The sequence below is a fragment of the Zeus faber genome (genome assembly GCF_960531495.2).
Source record: "Zeus faber genome assembly, chromosome: 7".
NCBI lineage: Eukaryota > Metazoa > Chordata > Actinopteri > Zeiformes > Zeidae > Zeus > Zeus faber.
Window position 1 is genome coordinate 137,501 of NC_137203.1, and position 20,193 is coordinate 157,693.

Here is a 20,193-nt window from a genome sequence, read left to right on the forward strand (position 1 = left end):
CTGCTTCTGGGCGTTTTCAGCTCAGAGTGGATTTGTCTGATTTCGACAACGTGACAGCATTCGCTTTGTATGGATCCTTCGCTGTCGGACTGAACAGCGTTAACCCAGAGGAAGACGGCTACCCACTGACGGTGCTGCAATACTCTGGCACCGCAGGTACTGTGGTAGTACTCTAGTACTGTCATACCCTAACCCTAACCCAGAGGAGGACGGCTACCAGCTGACGGTGCTGCAATATTCTGGCACTGCAGGTACAGTGGTAGTACTCTTGTACTGTAGTACTCTAACCCTAAACCAGAGGAGGACGACTACCCGCTGACGGTGCTGCAATACTCTGGCACCGCACGTACTGTGGTAGTACCCTCATACTGTAGTACCCTAACTCTAATCCAGCGGAGGACGGCTACCTGCTGACAGTGCTGCAATACTCTGGCACCGCAGACAATAAGTCCTCCCTCTCTCCTTGTCCTCCATCCTTCAGAAAGTCCTCCCTCTCATCTTATCCTCCATCCTTCAGGAAGTCCTCCCTCTCTTCTTGTTCTCCATCCTTCAGGAAGTCCCCCCCTCTTCTTGTCCTCCATCCTACAGGAAGTCCACCCTCTCTTCTTGTCCTCCATCCTTCAGGAAGTCATTCCTTTCTTCTTGTTCTCCATCCAATGCTCAATCACTGAGCATTGATATTCATCATTTTAAGCTTGCAATGCAAGAGCTAATTTCTATTATTTCATTCTTTAAGTGTAATTTTAAAGATTCTCATGGTACACTTGGTGGCCTCTCAATGCTTATCCTGTGGATTGTTGTAAATGGGTGTGTCAGAATGTTAACCACATAGCGTTCTGGCCCGTGCTACAGGGGATTCCCTCCTGAAGCATTCTGGGATGCGGTTCACCACCAAGGACCGGGACCAGGATCAGTCGGAGAACAACTGTGCGGCTTACTACCAGGGCGCCTGGTGGTACCGCAACTGCCACACCTCCAACCTGAATGGCCAGTACCTGCATGGAGGCCACGCCTCCTATGCCGATGGTGTGGAGTGGTCCAGCTGGACAGGATGGCAGTACTCGCTGCGCTTCACCGAGATGAAGGTGCGGCCCGCCATTGGAGCCAAAAGGGACGCCACCGACACCAGCAGTTAGGTGGTGTCAGGACAGGTCACAGGACAGGACACCACAGGACCAAATGGCATACTACTGTACATAGTAAACACAACAAAAGTATTATAGTGGTACTATGTACTACATGTTATGTACTATGTACTACAATATACATGCTACGTACTCCGTACTAGATACTAGCTATTACATCGTACACACTACATACTATGTACTACGTACTACTACTATGTAGTGTACTTCAGTATGTATGTATGTCTATCTGTCTGTCTGTCTGCCGTCTGTCTGTCACTCTGTCTGTCTGTCTCTGTTGTTCTCTGTCTGTCTCTCTGTTTCTCTCCCTGTCTGTCTGCCAGTCTGTTTCTCTCTCTGTCTGTCTCTTTCCCTGTCAGTCTGTCTCTCTCTGTTTTCTGTCTCGCTCCCTGTCTGTATGCCTGCCTGTGTCTCTCTCTATTTGTCTTTCTACATTATCTCAGATATTTTATGTTATTTACTTTTTAATATGTTATACAAACCTTTCAGATTTAGTTTAATTGGACATTTCTTCTGGACAAGTCTTGACTTCTATTATTCTGATTCTGATCAATAAAGACAAACAAACTTCAAACCAAGCCAGAAAATTGTAAATCATGTTTCAATTAAATCATATTAACAATACTATCATAAGTAGTACCATATTGATAATGGGTTAGGGTTAGGGTTACGGTTATTATTTGACAATAATAATATTGTTTCCAGATTCAGTATAGACTGATAAGTTATCAGGACAGACTGACTGGTAAACAGTACAGACTGACTGGTTACAAATACAGATTGATTGGTAACCAGTACAGGTGGATTGGTAAAAAGAACAGACTGACTGGTAGCCAGTATAGACAAATTACTTATCATTACAGACTGATTGGTTACCAGTACAGACTGATTAGTTACCAGTATAGACTGAATGGTTATCAGTACAGACTGATTAGTTACCAGTACCAACTGGCTGGGTAATCAAGACACACTGATTAGTTTCACGTACAAACTGAACCAGAACGAACTGATTGGTAACCAGTACAAACTGATACGTTACCAGTACAGACTGATTAGTCACCAGTACAGACTGAGGAGTTACCAGATCAGACTGGCTGTTACCAGTACAAACTGATTAGTTAACAGTACAAACTGACTGGTAACCAGAACAGACAAACTAATTACCATTAAAGACTGACTAGTTCCCATACAAGACTGACTGGTTACAAGTACAGACTAATTGGTTACCAGTAAAGACAGATTAGTCACCAACACACACTGATTGGTTACCAGTACAGACTGAAGTAATTGAAGAAATTTCCCCCTGGGATAATTAAAGTATTTCTGATTCTGATTCTGATTCAGATTCGTTACCAGTACAGACTGACTGCTTACCAGTAAAGTCTGATTAGTTATCAGTAAAGACTGATTACTTACTAGTACAGACCGATTGGTTACCAGTCCAGACTGATAAGTTTACAATACAGACTTACTGGTTACCAGTACAGACTGACTGGTTCCAAGACAGACTGATTGGTTACCAGCACAGATTGATTAGTTATCAGTACAGACTGACTAGTTACCAGTAAAGACTTCTTCGTTATCAGTACAGACTGACTTTTTACCATTACAGACTGTTTGGTTACCAGTACAGACTGACTAGTTCCCAATAGAGACTGATTAGTTACAAGTACAGACTGACTGGTTACCATTCAAGACTGACTGGTTACAAATACAAACAGATCAGTACAGAATGACTAATTACCAGTACAGAAAGACTAGTTACCAGTACAGTCTGATTAGTTATCAGTAAAGACGGATTACTACGGACCGATTGGTAACCAGTCCAGACTGATACGTTTACAGTACAGACTGACTGGTTACCAGTACAGACTGATTAGTTACCAGTACATACTGACTGGTTACCAGTACAGACTGATTTGTTACCAGTACAGACTGACTGCTTACCAGTACAGACTAACTAATGACCAGTACAGACTGACTGGTTACCTGTACATACTCACTGGTTCCAAGTAAAGAATGATTGCTTACCAGTACACACCGATTTGATACAAGTACAGACTGACTGGTTACAAGTACACACTGATTAGTTACCAGCACAGACTGATTGGTTACCAGTGCAAATGAATACGTTTAAGTACAGGCTGATGAGTTACGAGTACAGACTGACTGGTTACCAGTACAGACTGACTGATTACCAGTACTGACTGATAAGTTACCGGTACAGACAGACTGGTTCCAAGTACAGACTGACTGGTTACAAGTACAGACTGATGAGTTGAAAGTAAAGACTGACTGGTTACCAGTACAATATGATTCCTTACCAGTATAGATTGACTAGTTTCCACTACAGACTGACTGGTCACTAGTACAGACTGATTTGTTACAAGTACAAACTGACTGGTAACCAGAACAGACTGATTAGTTACCAGTACATACTAATTAGTGACGATTAAAGAATGACTGGTTGCCAGTACAGACTAACTAATGACCAGTACAGACTGACTGGTTACCTGTACATACTCACTGGTTCCAAGTAAAGAATGATTGCTTACCAGTACACACCGATTTGATACAAGTACAGACTGACTGGTTACAAGTACACACTGATTAGTTACCAGCACAGACTGATTGGTTACCAGTGCAAATGAATACGTTTAAGTACAGGCTGATGAGTTACGAGTACAGACTGACTGGTTACCAGTACAGACTGACTGATTACCAGTACTGACTGATAAGTTACCGGTACAGACAGACTGGTTCCAAGTACAGACTGACTGGTTACAAGTACAGACTGATGAGTTGAAAGTAAAGACTGACTGGTTACCAGTACAATATGATTCCTTACCAGTATAGATTGACTAGTTTCCACTACAGACTGACTGGTCACTAGTACAGACTGATTTGTTACAAGTACAAACTGACTGGTTAACAGTACAGACTGATTAGTAACCCGAGTTTACGGACATAGCAGTGAGCTCATAGCTATGTTAGCAGACTGAATCATTCCCACGGTGAAAGTTCGGATATTTCCAAACCAAAAGCCGCGGGTCGATTACTCCATCCGCTGCGCTCTGAATGCTCTCACGGCCACTTACAACGACGGTCTTGTATCCAAAATGTGGAAAATTACAAAGCGGCGTCATACAATCTGTGGAGGGCGGTGAAGGACAATAAACGGACTGTGGCACTACAGATGGAGCAACGGGACACCAGACACGTGTGGCAGGGGCTGCAGACTATAACAAACTACAAGAGCAGCCCCTCCCCAGCCAAGAGTGTGGAGGCCTCCCTCGCCAATGAACTGAACTCCTTTAATGCGTGGTTTGAGTCTGGCACAGCACCGCTAGCTCGCCGCTAATTGGAGTTACACCGCTGGGGATGAGTGCACCCTCTCAGTGTCCGAGCATGACGTCAGGAGGGCTCTGATGAACACCAGGAAAGCTGCGGGCCGAGATGGCCGCTGGATGAGTACTGAAGACTTGTGCCAACCAACTAGCCCCGGTGTTCACTACAATACATCTCCCTGGCTGAATCAGTGGTCCCGTCCTGTTTCAAGAGGTCCACTGTCGTTCCTGTCCCGAAGATCGCCTCTCCTGCCTGCCTGAATGACTACCGTCCGGTGGCCCTCACCTCGTGGCATGAAGTGTTTCGAGAGGCTGATTAAGGATTATATCTGCGTCTCCCTCCCCGCACCTAAGACCCGTTGCAGTTCGCGTACCAGCAGAACAGATCCACGGATGACACGGTCTCCCAGGTACTGCACACCATGATCACGCACCTGGATGGCCGGAACGGGGCCTATATGAGATTTCTGTTCATCGATTATAGTTCAGCTTTCAATACCATAGTCCCCACCAGAGTGGCTGTCAAGCTGAAGGAGCTCGGACTGAATACTCTGCTGTGTGCCTGGATCCTTGACTTCCTCTCAACCCGGCCCCAGGTGGTTAGGATGGGGAAGCACATGTCCAGCTCCCTCACTCTGAACACAGGATCCCCCCAGGGCTGCTTCTTCAGCCCCCTACATTACTCCCTGTACACACAGGACTGTTTGGCCAGGTCCAGCTCCAACACCATCATCAAGTTTGGTGACGACACTGTTGTCGTGGGCCTGATCACAGACGGCAGTACAGACTGATTGGTAACCAGTACAGACTGACTGGCTACCAGTACAGACTGACTAGTTACCAGTACCAACTGACTGGTTACAAGTACAGACTGATTGGTTACCAGTGCAGACTGATTTGTTACCAGTACAGACTGACTTTTTACCAGTACAGAATGAATGCTTACCAACACAGAATCACTGGTTCCAAGTACAGACTTATTGCTTAACAGTGCAGACTGATTAGTTTCAAGAACAGACTGACTATTTTCCGATACAGACTGATGAGTTACATGTACAGACTCATTGGATACCAGTACAGACTGATTAGTTACCAGGACCGACGGACTGGTTACCAGTAAAGACGGACTGGTTTTCAGTACAAACTGACTGGTTATCAGTACAGACTGACTTATTTCCAGTACAGACTGACTTATTTCCAGTACAGACTGATTTGTTACCAGTACAGACTGACGAGATTCCACTACAGACCGATCGGTTACCAGTACAGGCTGATTGGTTACCAGTAGAGACTGACTGCTTACCGGTACAAACTGACTCCTCGCCTTAAACATGGAACTTACGCTGAAATCTTCTGTTCGCTGCTGATGTTTGGTGAGTCCGATCCACTCTGACATTAATGACTGTCACTCTGCTCTACAAATTCCTGTACTTATAAACCATAGACCAAAATTACGTAACTTCCCTGTAACATACAGGAATCGAAACAATTAACTACCACTTCGGACTCTCAGTACCACGCAAAGCCATGCACCCAGAACAATAAAAATGTCTCTATTAAACGTAAGGTCACTAACTAACAAGTCATTTTTAGTTAATGACTTGTGTACTGAGGCGCACTCATTGAGACAGCACCTCCTGATTTCAAGTTCATCCAAACGACTAGAGCTGACCAGAGAGGCGATGGAATAGCTACTGTCTTCTGATATCTATACCTGCAAGGAAATCCTCCTCTGAGAATTCACATCTTTTGAACACCTTGCTATATCTATAAACTGCAGTGTCCCGATTTTAATCATCGCTGTCTATCGGCCACCAAAATCTAAATGTGGCTTTCTTGATGAATTCTCTGAGCTCCTGTCCAAGGTCTCCACTGATTATGATTGTGTAATTATCTCAGGTGAATTTAATATTCAAGTTGACAATCAAACAGACACAGCTCAACACTTCATTAGCCTATTAGAGGCATTTGAACTCACTCCACACGTTTCTGGACCCCCCCACAATAAGGGGCATACTCTGGACTTAGTCAAATCAAAAGGACTAAATATCACTGTACCCTATGTCATGGATGTTGCTATTTCAGAGTGCTGTTGCATTTTCTTTGACGTGTCTGCTCTTCCTGTACAACAGAGGGGTACCTGAACAATTAAAAAACATATCATTAACAATAATACCATTGAAACCTTTAAGAGAATTGTAAATTAGTTACCACTGTTCAAGGTATAATCAACTGAGGATCCTGTGAACAACTTGAACTCCAAAAGATTCAAGATTCAAGATTCAAGAGGTTTATTCGTCACATACATATACATACTTTCATACATATATGCAGTGAAATGTAATGCAACGCACCCGGTGATAACACACAATATGTCCTAGGGCAAAATTTCTTTCTAATAGACCAACTGATTTCTAAAACGTAATACAGTAAGTCGAATACTTAATAGAATAAAATAAAAATATATAGTATAAAATAAAATAAAATAAAATAAAATAAAATAAAATAAAATAAAATAAAATACAAAATATCATTGATAAGATTGCACCTGTTAAAACTAAAAACATAGAAAAACAAAAAGCCCCCTGGAGAAATGGAGCAGTTAATAGGCAGCTTAACAGAGAGTGTCGCCAGCCATTAAATTTACAAGATAAACTCAATCGATACAATATAGAAATCAAACGGGCCAGACAGTCTTTCTTCTCTAAAATCATTAATGAAAACCTCAACAATAGTAAAGTGCTCTTCTTCACTGTTGATCGACTTATTAATCCACCATCTACAACCCCGTCAGAGATGCTCTCCACTGAAAAATGTGAGGAGTTCGCTACATTCTTCAGTCACAAAATGATAGCTATCAGACAGAATATTAGTGCCTCAACATCCAGAAATGAACCTACCCTTCAGTTCCCCAGTAATATGACTGCTGCCATGTCTCATTTCGTCCCCTTAGACATAAAAAGACTGGACGATATTGTTGGTCAGCTCAGGTCCCCCACCTGCTGCCTGGACCCCCTCCCTACCACATTTTTTAAAACAGGTTTTAACTGCCTGGCACATGAGGTATTAGACATTTTTAACGGCTCTCTTCAATCAGGTATATTCCCTGCAGCATTTAAAACAGCTGTCATTAAACTACTCCTGAAGAGCAATCTCAATGCAACAGTTATTGCCAACTGCAGGACCATTTCCAACCTACTGTTACTCAGCAAAATACTTGAAAAAACAGTTTACCTTCAGCTTAACAACTATCTAATCTCAAACAGCCTTTTAAACACCTATCAATCTGGCTTTTGACCTCACCGTAGCACAGAAACAGCACTTATTAAAGTTCTGAACGATCTACACATAAACACTGATGCAAAAAAACTATCTGCTCTTCTGCTCCTGGATCTCAATGCTGCCTTCGACACTGTTGACCATCAGATTTTATTAGCAAGATTACAAAATGGGTCAGCCTATCTCTCCCAGTTCTAAATTGGTTCAAAACCTCCCGACAGGACAGGCAGTTCTTTGTGTCCATTGGAGATTTTGTGTCAAACAAAGTGGATATTGTATGTGGAGTGCACCAAGGTTAAATTCTGGGACCATTATTGTTTAACCTCTATAAGCTTCCACCGACACATATTGTAAAGAAACACAAAATAAATTACCATAATTATGCAGATGATTCACAACTGTACATATCCCTATCTCCTGATGACCTACTCCACATACACTCCCTCACTCATTGTATCAATGATATTAATGCATGGATGTCAAAAAACTTTTTACAACTGAACAAAGCCAAACAGAAATACTCATCTTTGGTGCAAAGGCTCAAACACAGAAAATTGCTGATCATCTTTGTTCTCCGTCCCTGGAGAGCAAGAATGAAGCCAAAAATCTGGGTGTAATCATAAACGGTGATCTAAATTTTAAGAGCCATATAAACCAAATCAGAAAATCAGCCTTCTACCATCTAAAAAACATTTCAAAATTTAGAGGCTTTCTGTCAAAAGCAGACTCGGAAAAATTAATCCATGCATTCATAAGGAGTAGATTGGACTACTGTAATGGCCTAATCACCGGCCCCCCGAAATCAGCTGTGCAGCGGCTACAGTTAATCCAAAATGCGGCTGCACGCGTTCTCACTGGGACAAAAAAGTTTGAACATATCACACCAGTTCTAAGATCTCCACATTGGCTCCCCGTCAAAACTAGAATTGATTTTAAGATTCTGCATCTTGTATATAAAGCTATAAATGGCCTTGCACCTCAGTATATAAAACAAATGCTAATTATACACGGACCAGCAAGAACTCTCAAGTCCACAGGCAGTGGTCTTTTAACTATCCCTTGTACCAACTCTAAAGCGGGAGAAGCTGCTTTCTGTATCTATGCCCCAAGTAAATGGAACACCCTACTGAGAGACCTGAGCGAGGCCCCCACACTTAATACTTTTAAAAGCAGGTTAAAAACCTTGCTGTTCGCTACAGTCTATGACTCACTGAGTGACGTCTGTCTGTCTGTCTGTCTGTCTGTCTGTGTTACTGGTGCTGGTGCTGTGGCTGCTGCTAACCTTATTCCTAAACTTAACCCTTGCTTACCTTATGGCTAAAATTAAGCATCTCTAACCCTACACCCTAACTTAAACACCTCTAACCTTATACCTCAACTTAACCATCTCTAACCTGGGTGACTTCTCTGGTTCCGGTGAGAGCGACCACTTCCGGTTCCGGTGACTTCATTGTGTGTGTGTTGCTGTTGTCTTTTTTTCCTATCGTTTTTGTTTGCGGCTGCAGGAGTTGATCTTGCAGCTGCTGTTGTTGTTTTGTGGCTGCTGCTGCTACTCCTGCTATTTCTGTTGCTGTTGTTGTAGTTTCTGTTGTGATATTACAATGAGAGAATTATAAGAAGGCTGTGTCGTCGGAGAGTTAGTCAAAAGGATCTCCCTCCCGAGGTCAGAATGAAAAACTTGACCCGTAATTTAGGGACACAAATTAAAGGGCCGTGACTGGATTAAGATGAGACGGTGCAGAGTTGAAATTCCCGTTTCTGGTGAGGGCTACCACTTCCGGTTCCAGTGACGTCTTTGCTCTGCGTTACTTCGTTGAGATGAGATGGTACGCACTGTTGACTCAATACAGATGAGGAGATTTCTGGTTCCGGTGAGAGCTACCACTTCCGGTGCCGGTGACGTCTTCGCTTGTGCGCTGTTGCTGCTACTATTGCTGCTGCTGTTTTCTGTTGCTGCTATTGTTTCTGCTGGTATTGTCGTTGCTGCTGCTAACCTTATACCTAAACTTAACCATCCACAGTGACTGGATTTAGATTAAATGGTGCACCCAGTTGAAATCTCAGTGTCTGGTGAGGGCTGCCACTTCCGGTTCCGGTGACATCTTTACTGTGCATTGTTCCCTGAGAATTGTTGACTCAATACAGATGACATTTCTGGTTCCGGTGAGAACTACCACTTCCGGTTCCGGTGACGTCTTCGCTTGTGCGCTGTCGCTGCTGCTGTTGCTGCTGTTTTTGCTGCTGCTATTGTTGCTGCTGGAACATTAGCAGCTAGTGTTGTCATTTCTGCTGGTGGTGTTGTTGGTGCTGCTAACCTTATACCTTAACTTGTGTTGTCGTTGCCGCTGCTAACGTTTTACCTAAAATTAACCATCTCTGACCTTATTCCTTAAACATTATACCTAAACACAACAATCCCTAGACTTAGACCTAAACTTAACCATCTCTAACCTTATACCCTAATTTAAATTTCTCTAACTTTGTACCTCAACTCAACATTTCTTACATTTCTAACCTAAGTGACTTTTCCGGTTCCGGTGAGAGCTACCACTTCCGGTTCCGGTGAGGCCTTTGTGTGTGCATTGCTGTTGTTGCTCCTGCTTGGTTTTGCTGGTGTTGATGTTGCTGCGATTTCTGTTGCTGTGGTTGTCTCTGTTGTGATATTACACTTAGAGGATCATAAGAAGGGTGTGTGACCCGTAACTTAGGGTCGCTAATTAAAGGACCGTGACTGGATTAAGATGAGATGGTGCACACAGTTGAAATTTCCGTTTCCGATGAGGGCTACCACTTCCAGTTCCGGTGACGTCTTTGCTGTGCTTTACTTCGTTGAGATGAGATGATACACACGGTTGACTCAATAGAGATGAGGAGATTTCTGGTTCCGGTGAGAGCTACCACTTCCGGTCCCTGTGATGTCTTCACTTGTGCGCTGTTGCTGTTGCTGTTTTTGTTGCTGCTGTTGTCTGCTGCTGGAATTGACACTGCTGGTGTTGTCTTGCTGCTGCTGGTGGTGCTGTTGTTGGTACCGCTAACGTTATACCTTAACTGGTGTTGTCGTTGCTGCTGCTTACCTTATACCTCAACTTAACGTAACCTTATACCTCGACTTAACCATCTCTAACCTGAGTGACCTTTCCAGTTCCGGTGAGAGCTACCACTTCCGGTTCCAGTGACATCTTTGTACGTTGCTGCTGTTGTTGTTGCTGCTGGTGTCGATGTTGCTGCTGCCGTTGTTGCTGTTTCTGTGGCTCTTGTTGCTGCTGTTGTTGTTTTCTGTTGCTGTTGCTGCCACTGTCGTTCGAGTAGCGTTGTCTTTGTTGTTGCTTTTGTTGTTGCTGTTGTTTCAGGGGCATTCTTTTGTAATGAACGGTTGACAACTAAGTTCTCCCTTTCTTATTTGTATTTCTTTGTAAAATGCATTGTGTTGCCCTTGTGTGAAATGCGCTCTATGAATAAAATGTGACTTGACTTGACTTGACTTGACTTGACTAGTTACCAGTACAGACTGTTTGGTTACCAGCACAGACTGACTAGTTCCCAGTCTAGACTGATTCGTTACCAGGATAGGCTGACTAGTTACCAGTACAGACTGACTAGTTACAAGAACAGACTGATTGGTTAATAGTATAGACTGATTAGTTACAAGAACAGAATGATTGGTTACCAGTATAGACTGATTAGTTTCCAGTACAGAATGACTGCTTACCAGTACAGACTGAGTAATTACCAGTCCAGACTGTTTGGTTATCAGTACAGACTGTCTAGTTCCCAGTCTAGAGTGATTTGTTACCGGTATAGACTGAATAGTTACCAGTACAGACTTACTGGTTACCAGTAAAGACTGATAAGTTACAAGTACAGACTGCCTGGTTACCACTACAGACAGACTAGTTACAAATACAGACTGTTTAGTAATAAGTAAAGTATTACTGGTTACCAGAACGGACAGACTTGTTACTAGTACAGACTGATTCGTTACCAGTACAAACTGATTAGTTACGTGATAAGTGATAAGTAAAGTGATAAGTTATTAGTACAGACTGACTGGTTACCAGTACAGACTCACTGGTTACAAGTACAGACTGATTGGTTACCAGTACGAACTGGTTAGTAATTAGTACAGACTGACTGGTTACCAGTACAGACTGACAAGTTACCAGTACAGACTGATCAGTAACAAGTACAGACCGACTGGTTACCAGTACAGACTGACTGTACTGTACTGTACATACACTGACTGACAGACTGACAAGTGAAGAATGACTGGTTACCAGTACAGACAGACTTGTTAGCAGTACAGACAGACTTGTTAGCAGTACAGACTGATTAGTTACCAGTACAAACTGATAAGTTACCAGTACAGATGGATTAGTTATTAGTACAGACGGATTAGTTATTAGTACAGACTGATGAGTTACAAGTAAAGACTGATTGGTTACCAGTACAGACTGATTGGTTACCACTACAGACTGACTAGTTCCCAGTCTAGAGTGATTCGCTACCAGTATAGACAGAATAGTACCAGTATAGACTGATTAGTTACAAGAACAGACTGATTGGTTACCAGTATAGATTGATTCGTTTCCAGTACAGAATGACTGCTTACCAGTACAGACTGAGTAATTATCAGTACAGACTGATTGGCTACCAGTACAGACTGACTAGTTCCCAATCTAGAGTGATTAGTTACCAGTATAGACTGAATAATACCAGTGCAGACTGATTAGTTACAAGTAGACTGCCTGGTTACCAGTTCAGACTGACTAGTTACAAGAACAGACTGACAAATAACAAGTAAAGAATTACTGGTTACCAGTACGGACAGACTTGTTACTAGTACAGATTGATTAGTTACCAGTACAAACTGATTAGTTACCAATACAGACGGAATAGTTATCAGTACAGACTGACTGATTACAGTACTGACTGAGAAGTTTTTAGTACAGACTGACTGGTTACCAGTACGTACTGATTAGTTTTTAGTACAGACTGACTGGTTACAAATACAGACTGATTGGTTTAAAGTACAGACTGACTGGTTACCAGTATAGACTGACAAGTTACCAGCTTTTTATTGTATTTTATTCTATATATTTTTTAAGTATTCCACTTACTGTATTACGTTTTAGGAGTCAGTTAGTCGGTCTATTAGAAAGGAATTTTCTACTTTTTACTTTATTTTATTTTTGTACTTTTTCCTAGGACTTATTGTGTGCTATCACCGGGTGCGTTGCATTACATTTCACTGCATATATGTATGGAAGTATGTATATGTATGTGACCAATAAAAATCTTGAATCTTGAATCTTGAATCTACAGATTGATCAGTAACAAGTATAGACTGAATGGTGACCAGTACAGACTGACTGGTTACAAGTGAAGAATGACTGGTTACCAGTACAGACAGAATTGTTAGCAGTACAGACTGATTAGTTTCCAGTACAAACTGATTAGTTGCAAGTACAGACTGACTGGTTACCAGTTAAGACTGATAAGTTACAAGTACAGACTGTCTGGTTACCAGTAAAGACTGACTAGTTACAAGTACAGACTGATAAGTAACAAGTAAAGAATGACTGGTTACCAGTACAGACAGACTTGTTACCAGGACAGACTGATGAGTTACAAGTACAGACTGACTGTTTAAAAGTACAGACTGACTGCTTACCAGTACAGACTGACCTGTTACCAGAACATATGATTAGTTACCAGTACAAACTGATTAGTAACCAGTACAGACAGATAGGTAATTAGACTGACTGATTACCAGTACTGACTGATAAGTTACAAGTACGGACTGACTGGTTACCAGTAAAGACTGATAAGTTACAAGTACAGACTGACTGGTTACTAGTACAGACTGACTAGTTACAAGTACAGACTGATAGGTAACAAGTAAAGAATGACTGTTTCCCAGTACAGACAGACTTGTTACCAGTACACACTGATTAGTTTACCTGTTCAAACTGATTAGTTACCAGTACAGATGGAATAGTTATCAGTACAGACTAAATGGTTACAAGTACAGACTGATTGGTCACCAATATGTACTGATTAGTTATTTGTACAGACTGACTGGTTACCAGTACAGACTAACAAGTTACCAGTACAGACTCACTGCCTAAAAGTACAGACTCACTGGTTACAAGTACAGACGGGTTTGTTTCCAGTAGAGACTGATTAGTTACAAGTGCAGACTGACTGGTTACTAGTACAGACGGACGAGTTACCAGCCGACAGATTATTTTCAAGTACAGACTGATTGGTAACCACTGCAGACTGATTCGCTACAAGTACAGACTGACTGGTTACCAGTACAAACTGATTAGTTACAAGTACAGACTGACACAATACCAGTACAGACTGATCAGTAACAAGTAAAGACTGACTAGTTACCAGTATATACTGATTTTTTACCAGTACAGACTGACTGGTTACCAGTTCAGACTGTTTTTTTACCAGTACAGACTGACTGTTAACCAGTGCAGACTGACTGGTTACCAGTACAGACTGATTAGTTACAAGAACAGACCAACTGCTTACCGGTACGGACTTAATTGTATCAGAACAGACTAACTGGTTCTAAGTACAGCATGATTGCTTACCAGTACAGACTGTTTGGTTACCAGTACAGACTGACTGCTTACCAGTACAGACTGATTAGTTACATGTCAAGACTGATTGATTGCCAGTACAGACTGATTTGATACCAGTACAGCCTGACTGCTTTCCAGTACAGAATGATTAGATACAAGTAAAGACTGATTGGTTACCAGCACAGACAGACTGGTTCCAAGTACAGACTTATTAGTTACCAGTACAGACTGACTAGTTACCAGTACAGACTGACTGGTTTCCAGTTCAGACCGACTGGTTACCATTACAGGCTGACTGGTTACCAGTACTGACTGATTAGTTATTATTACAGACCGACTGGTTACCAGTACAGACTCACTGGTTAAAAGTACAGACTGATTGGTTACCAGTACGTACTGACAAGTTACCAGTACAGACCTACTGGCTACAAGTACAGACTCACTGGTTACAAGTACAGTCTGATTGGCTACCAGTACAAAATGACTATTTACCAGTACAGACTGACTGATTACCAGTACAGACTGACGGCTTACCAGTACATACTGATTTGTTATCAGTACAGACCGACTAGTTACCAGTTGAGGCTGTTTGGTTACCAGTACAGACTGATTAGTTACCAGTAAAGACTGATGAATACCAGTACAGGCTGATGAGTTACCAGTACAGACTGACTGGTTACCCGTACAGACTGATTTGTTACCAGTACTGAATAACTAGTTTCCTTTACAGACTGATTGGTTACCAGTACAGACTGATTCGTTACCAGTACAGACAGACCGCTTATCAGTACAGAATGACTAGTTACCAGCACAGACTGATAAGTTACCAGTACAGACTGACTTGTTACCAGTATAGACTGATTAGTTACCAGTACAGACTGATGGGTTACCAGTACAGACGGACTGGTTCCCAGTACAGACTTATTAGGTCCCAGGACAGAGTTATTACCAGTACAGACTGGAACAGTTTGAATAGTAGAAACAGTGAGGACAGCAAGAAAAGTGGGAAGAGTGGTAATTGTCGGAACAGTCGGAATAGTGAGAACAGTCTGAACAGTGGAAATAGTCTGAACAGTTGGAACAGTGGAAATAGTCCGAACAGTCAGAACAGTGAGAACAGTTGGAACAGTCAGACAAATCTGAACAATGAAAACAGTGAGAAATTGGGAACAGTGGGAATAGTTGGAACAGTCGGAACAGTGAAAACACTGAGAACAGTAGGAACAATAAGAACAATCTGAACAGTGAAAACAGTGAGAAAATTGGGAACAGTGGGAATAGTTGGAACAGTCAGTACAGTGAGAAAAGTGGGAACAGTGACAACAGTGGGAATAGTCGGGAATAGTGAGAACAGCCAGAACAGTCGGAACAGTGTGAACAGTGAAAACAGCGAGAACAGTGGGAAGATTCTGAACAGTGGGACCATTGGGAACAGTCGGAACAGTGGAAAGAGTGAGAACCATTGGAACAGTCCAAACAATATTTCCAGTGAAAACAGTAAGAGAATTGGGAACAGTGGAAATTGTCGGAATCAGTCAGTACAGTGAGAACAGTGGGAACAGTGGGAACAGTCGGAATATTCAGGACAGTGAAAATGGTGACAAAAGTGGGAACAGTGTGAATAGTCAGAACAGTCAGAAAAGTGAGAACAGTAGGAACTGTGGAAATAGTCAGAACAGTCGGAACAGTGAGAACAGTGGAAACAGTGTGAACAGTGAGAACAGTCAGAGCAATCTGAACTGTGAAAACAATGAGAAAAGTAGGAAGAATTAGAATGGTCAGAACAGTAGGAACAGTCATAACAGTGGAAACAGTGAGAACAGTAAGAAAAGTGGGAACAGCGGGAATAGTCAGAAGAGTGGAAACAGTTAAGAACAGTGGAAACAGTCGAAACAATCTGAAAAGTGGAAACAATGAGGAAAGTGGGAACAGTGAGAATGGTTAGAACAGTGTGAATAGTTAGAACAGTGGGAACAGTCAGAATAGTGGGAACAGTCGGAAGAGTGAGAATAGTGGGAACAGTCGGAACAGTGGGAATAGTTAGAAGAGTGGGAACAATCAGAACAATCTGAACAGTGAAAACAGTGACAAAAGTGGGAACAGTGTGAATAGTCAGAAAAGTGGGAACTGTGGAAATAGTCGCAACAGCGAAGAAGAAGAACAATCTTTATTTGTCACACAGCCCACCACACTACAACACATGCACGCACATGCTTTGGATGGTGAAATGAGGCCTCTGCATTTAAACCATCCTGGCTTGTCCTTCCTCCGGGGGCACAGCCAGGAGCAGTGGGCAGCATGTGTGGACGCGCCCGGGGATGAATGTCCATCGCTGGTCAGACTATGATGTGTGCATGTTTTTGGGGGGGGGTCTTACTGCTGTAGTTGGAGGAAACCCCATGTGAGCACGGGGAGAACATGCAAACTCCACACAGAAAGGCTCCTATTTGGGAGATAACGGTTGGCACGGTGCCAACAGCGCCCCAGGTGGGAATTGAACCCAGGACCTTCTTGCTGTGAGGCAGCACTGCAATGCACTGCACCACCATGCCACAACCGTGGAACCGCGGAAACAGTCGCAACAATCAGAACAGTAAAAACAGTGAGAAAAGTGGGAACAGCGAGAATACTGGCGATAGTGGCGCCGCCCCTAGCGGTCGCCTGCGCCGGCGCTCCGGTATCATAATGTTCGCCAGAAAAACATCAACAATTAACTCATACGACCGCGATGCACTCATGGATATAAAAATTTCCCTAAACGAACAACTTTGGGACTTTTTATCCGTGGGAGCAGAGTGGCCGGCGGAAATCCTACGCGGGAACACTCGCAACAACAACTACAACAAAAATGGAGTCGCTGTTCCACGAGCCGGCCCACGGAGGAAGCACCGAGGTAAACGAGGCGGCATTCGGGTCAGAATGAGGACGCAACCTTACCGTCCACCTCTGCCAAGCATCCTTCTTGCCAACGTCCAGTCCCTGGAGAACAAGATGGATGAACTTCGAGCGAGGATTCAATTCCAGCGAGACACGAGGAACTGTTGCGTCCTCTGCCTGACGGAAACATGGCTGAACCCACTGGTGTAACGCCAACAACACCAAATTCCTCTCCCACTCCTGCTCGCCGAACCTGGAACAGCTGACCATACTATGCCGTCCATTTTATCTCCCCCGGGAATTCAGCACGGTCATCATTACAGCCGTTTATATCCCACCGCAAGCGGACACCGACGCAGCTCTGTCGGTTCTGTACGATGTGTTGTGCGGATTTCAGAACAGACATCCCGACGCGGCTGTGGTGGTGACTGCGGACTTTAACAGGGCCAACCTGAAAAAAGTTCTGCCGAATTTCCACCAACACATCACGTGTGCCACCAGGGGAGACACAACTCTGGACCATTGTTACACTCCTTACAAGAACGGATACAAGCCCGTCTCGCTTCCTGCTTTCGGGAAATCAGATCACGCCGCGATCTCGCTGCTTCCTGTTTACAGGCCTCTGATCGCGCGGGATCTGGTGATGACGAGGGAAGTGAAGCGGTGGATGGACCAATCGGAGGCTGCGCTTCAGGACGCTCTGACTGACGTAGACTGGGACATGTTCCAAACAAGTTCAAGTGACGTCAGCGAGTTTACGGAGGCTGTAGTAAGTTTTGTGGCTACGCTAGCGGATGAAATCGTTCCCACGGTGAAAGTTCGGATATTTCCAAACCAGAAACCATGGGTTGATAAATCCATCCGCTGCGCTCTGAATGCTCGCACGGCCGCTTACAACGACGGTCTTGTATCTGGCAACATGGACAATTACAAAGCGGCGTCGTACAATCTGCGGAGGGCGGTGAAGGACGCTAAACGGACGTACAGAGACACCGTGGAGCTGCAGATGGAGCGGGGGGACACCAGACGCTTGTGGGAGGGGCTGCGAACAATAACAAACTACAAGAGCAGCTCCTCCCCAGCCACGAGTGTGGACGCCTCCCTGGCCAACCAACTGAACTCCTTTTATGCGCGGTTCGAGTCTGGCAGCAGCACCGCTAGCTCGCCGGCTAATTGGAGTTACACCGCTGGGGATGAGCGCGCACTCTCAGTATCCGTGCACGAGGTCAGGAGGGCTCTGATGCGTGTGAACACCAGGAAAGCTGCGGGCCCAGATGGCATATCTGGGCGAGTACTGAAGACCTGTGCTAACCAGCTAGCTCCGGTGTTCACCACAATATTCAACATCTCCCTGGCTGAATCAGTGGTCCCGTCCTGCTTCAAGAGGTCCACCGTCGTTCCTGTCCCGAAGATCGCCTCGCCAACCTGCCTGAATGACTACCGTCCGGTGGCCCTCACCTCGGTGGTCATGAAGTGTTTCGAGAGGCTGATTAAGGATTACATCTGCGCCTCCCTCCCCCGCACCTTGGACCCGTTGCAGTTCGCGTACCGGCAGAACAGATCCACGGATGACGCGGTCTCCCAGGTACTGCACACCACGCTCACGCACCTGGCTGGCCAGAAGGGGGCCTATGTGAGAATGCTGTTCATCGATTATAGTTCAGCTTTCAACACCATAGTTCCCACCAGACTGGCTGTCAAGCTGATGGAGCTAGGATTGAATGGTCCGCTGTGCAATTGGATCCTGGACTTCCTCACAGGACGCCCCCAGGTGGTCAAGGTGGGGAAGTACATGTCAAGCTCCCTCACCCTGAACACAGGATCCCCCCAGGGCTGCGTCCTCAGCCCCCTACTGTACTCCCTGTACACACATGACTGTGTGGCCAGGTCCAGCTCCAACACCATCATCAAGTTTGCTGACGACACCGTGGTCGTGGGCCTGATCACCGACTGCGATGAGAAGGCCTACCGCGAGGAGGTGGCTGACCTGTCACTCTGGTGCCAGGACAACAGCCTCCACCTGAACGTCAGCAAAACCAAGGAGCTGATTGTGGACTTTAGGCGTGGATCACAATCGAGGACGCACGCGCCCTTGTGGATTAATGGGACTTCTGTCGATAGGGTGAGCAGCTTCAGATATCTGGGAGTCCACATCACAGAGGACTTAACATGGACTGTTCACACAGACACTCTGGTGAGAAAGGCGAGGCAGCGTCTCTACCACCTCAGGCAGCTGAGGAAATTCCGGGTCTCGGTGAGGATCCTCAAGTCCTTCTACTCTGGAGCAGTGGAGAGCATCCTGTCAGGCAACATCACTGCCTGGTTTGGGAACTGTACTGCCCAGGACAGGCAGGCCCTGCAGAGGGTGGTGCGTTCAGCTGAACGTACCACTGGAACTACCCTCCCCCCCTTGCAGGAGTTATACACCAGGAGGTGTAGTAGCAGAGCCCGTAGGATCATGAAGGATCCTCATCACCCCAACAACGGACTGTTTCAGCTGCTGCGGTCAGGCAAGCGCCTCCGCAGTCACGCAGCGAGAACAGAGAGACTGAGACGGAGTTTCTTCCCTCAAGCCATTAGAACTGTCAACGCTGACCTCACCAGGGGTCCTAACTGAGCCATGCACTAGGCTCCACTACCTACTGTACTGTATGTAGCATACTGTACCGCATACTGTGTCACTGTTCAGGGTTGTTCGTGATGCCGTATTGCTGCGCCGTACTGTTGTATACTGTGCTGTATTATCCCAAACACTACCTCACACTATTCACATTCAAACGCCACTTTAATTCACATGCCACTTTAAATGCACATATCTGTATATACATAGGCATATTCCTTCTAGCTATTCCATTTTATTTCAATTTATTTTTATTGTATTATTGTATATATTTTTATCTTATTCTATAAGTATTCCACTTACTGTATTACGTTTTAGGAGTCAGT

The 20,193-nt window shown here is 44.3% G+C and overlaps 1 protein-coding gene across 1 annotated transcript in view; it reads left to right on the forward strand.

The window, feature by feature from the left end:
- The window catches only part of LOC307232623 (fibrinogen C domain-containing protein 1-like), a gene marked incomplete at both ends in the record, with an annotated part of 15,708 nt that extends 14,572 nt beyond the window's left edge, over positions 1-1,136 (forward strand). Inside the window, 2 exons of the mRNA XM_080003724.1 lie at positions 1-156; positions 853-1,136. The exon at positions 1-156 is cut by the window's left edge and continues 24 nt beyond it. Coding sequence (XP_079859850.1) covers positions 1-156; positions 853-1,136 — 440 coding nt within the window. The remainder of the gene's footprint in view (positions 157-852) is intronic.
- Between the last annotated feature and the right edge of the window lie 19,057 nt (positions 1,137-20,193).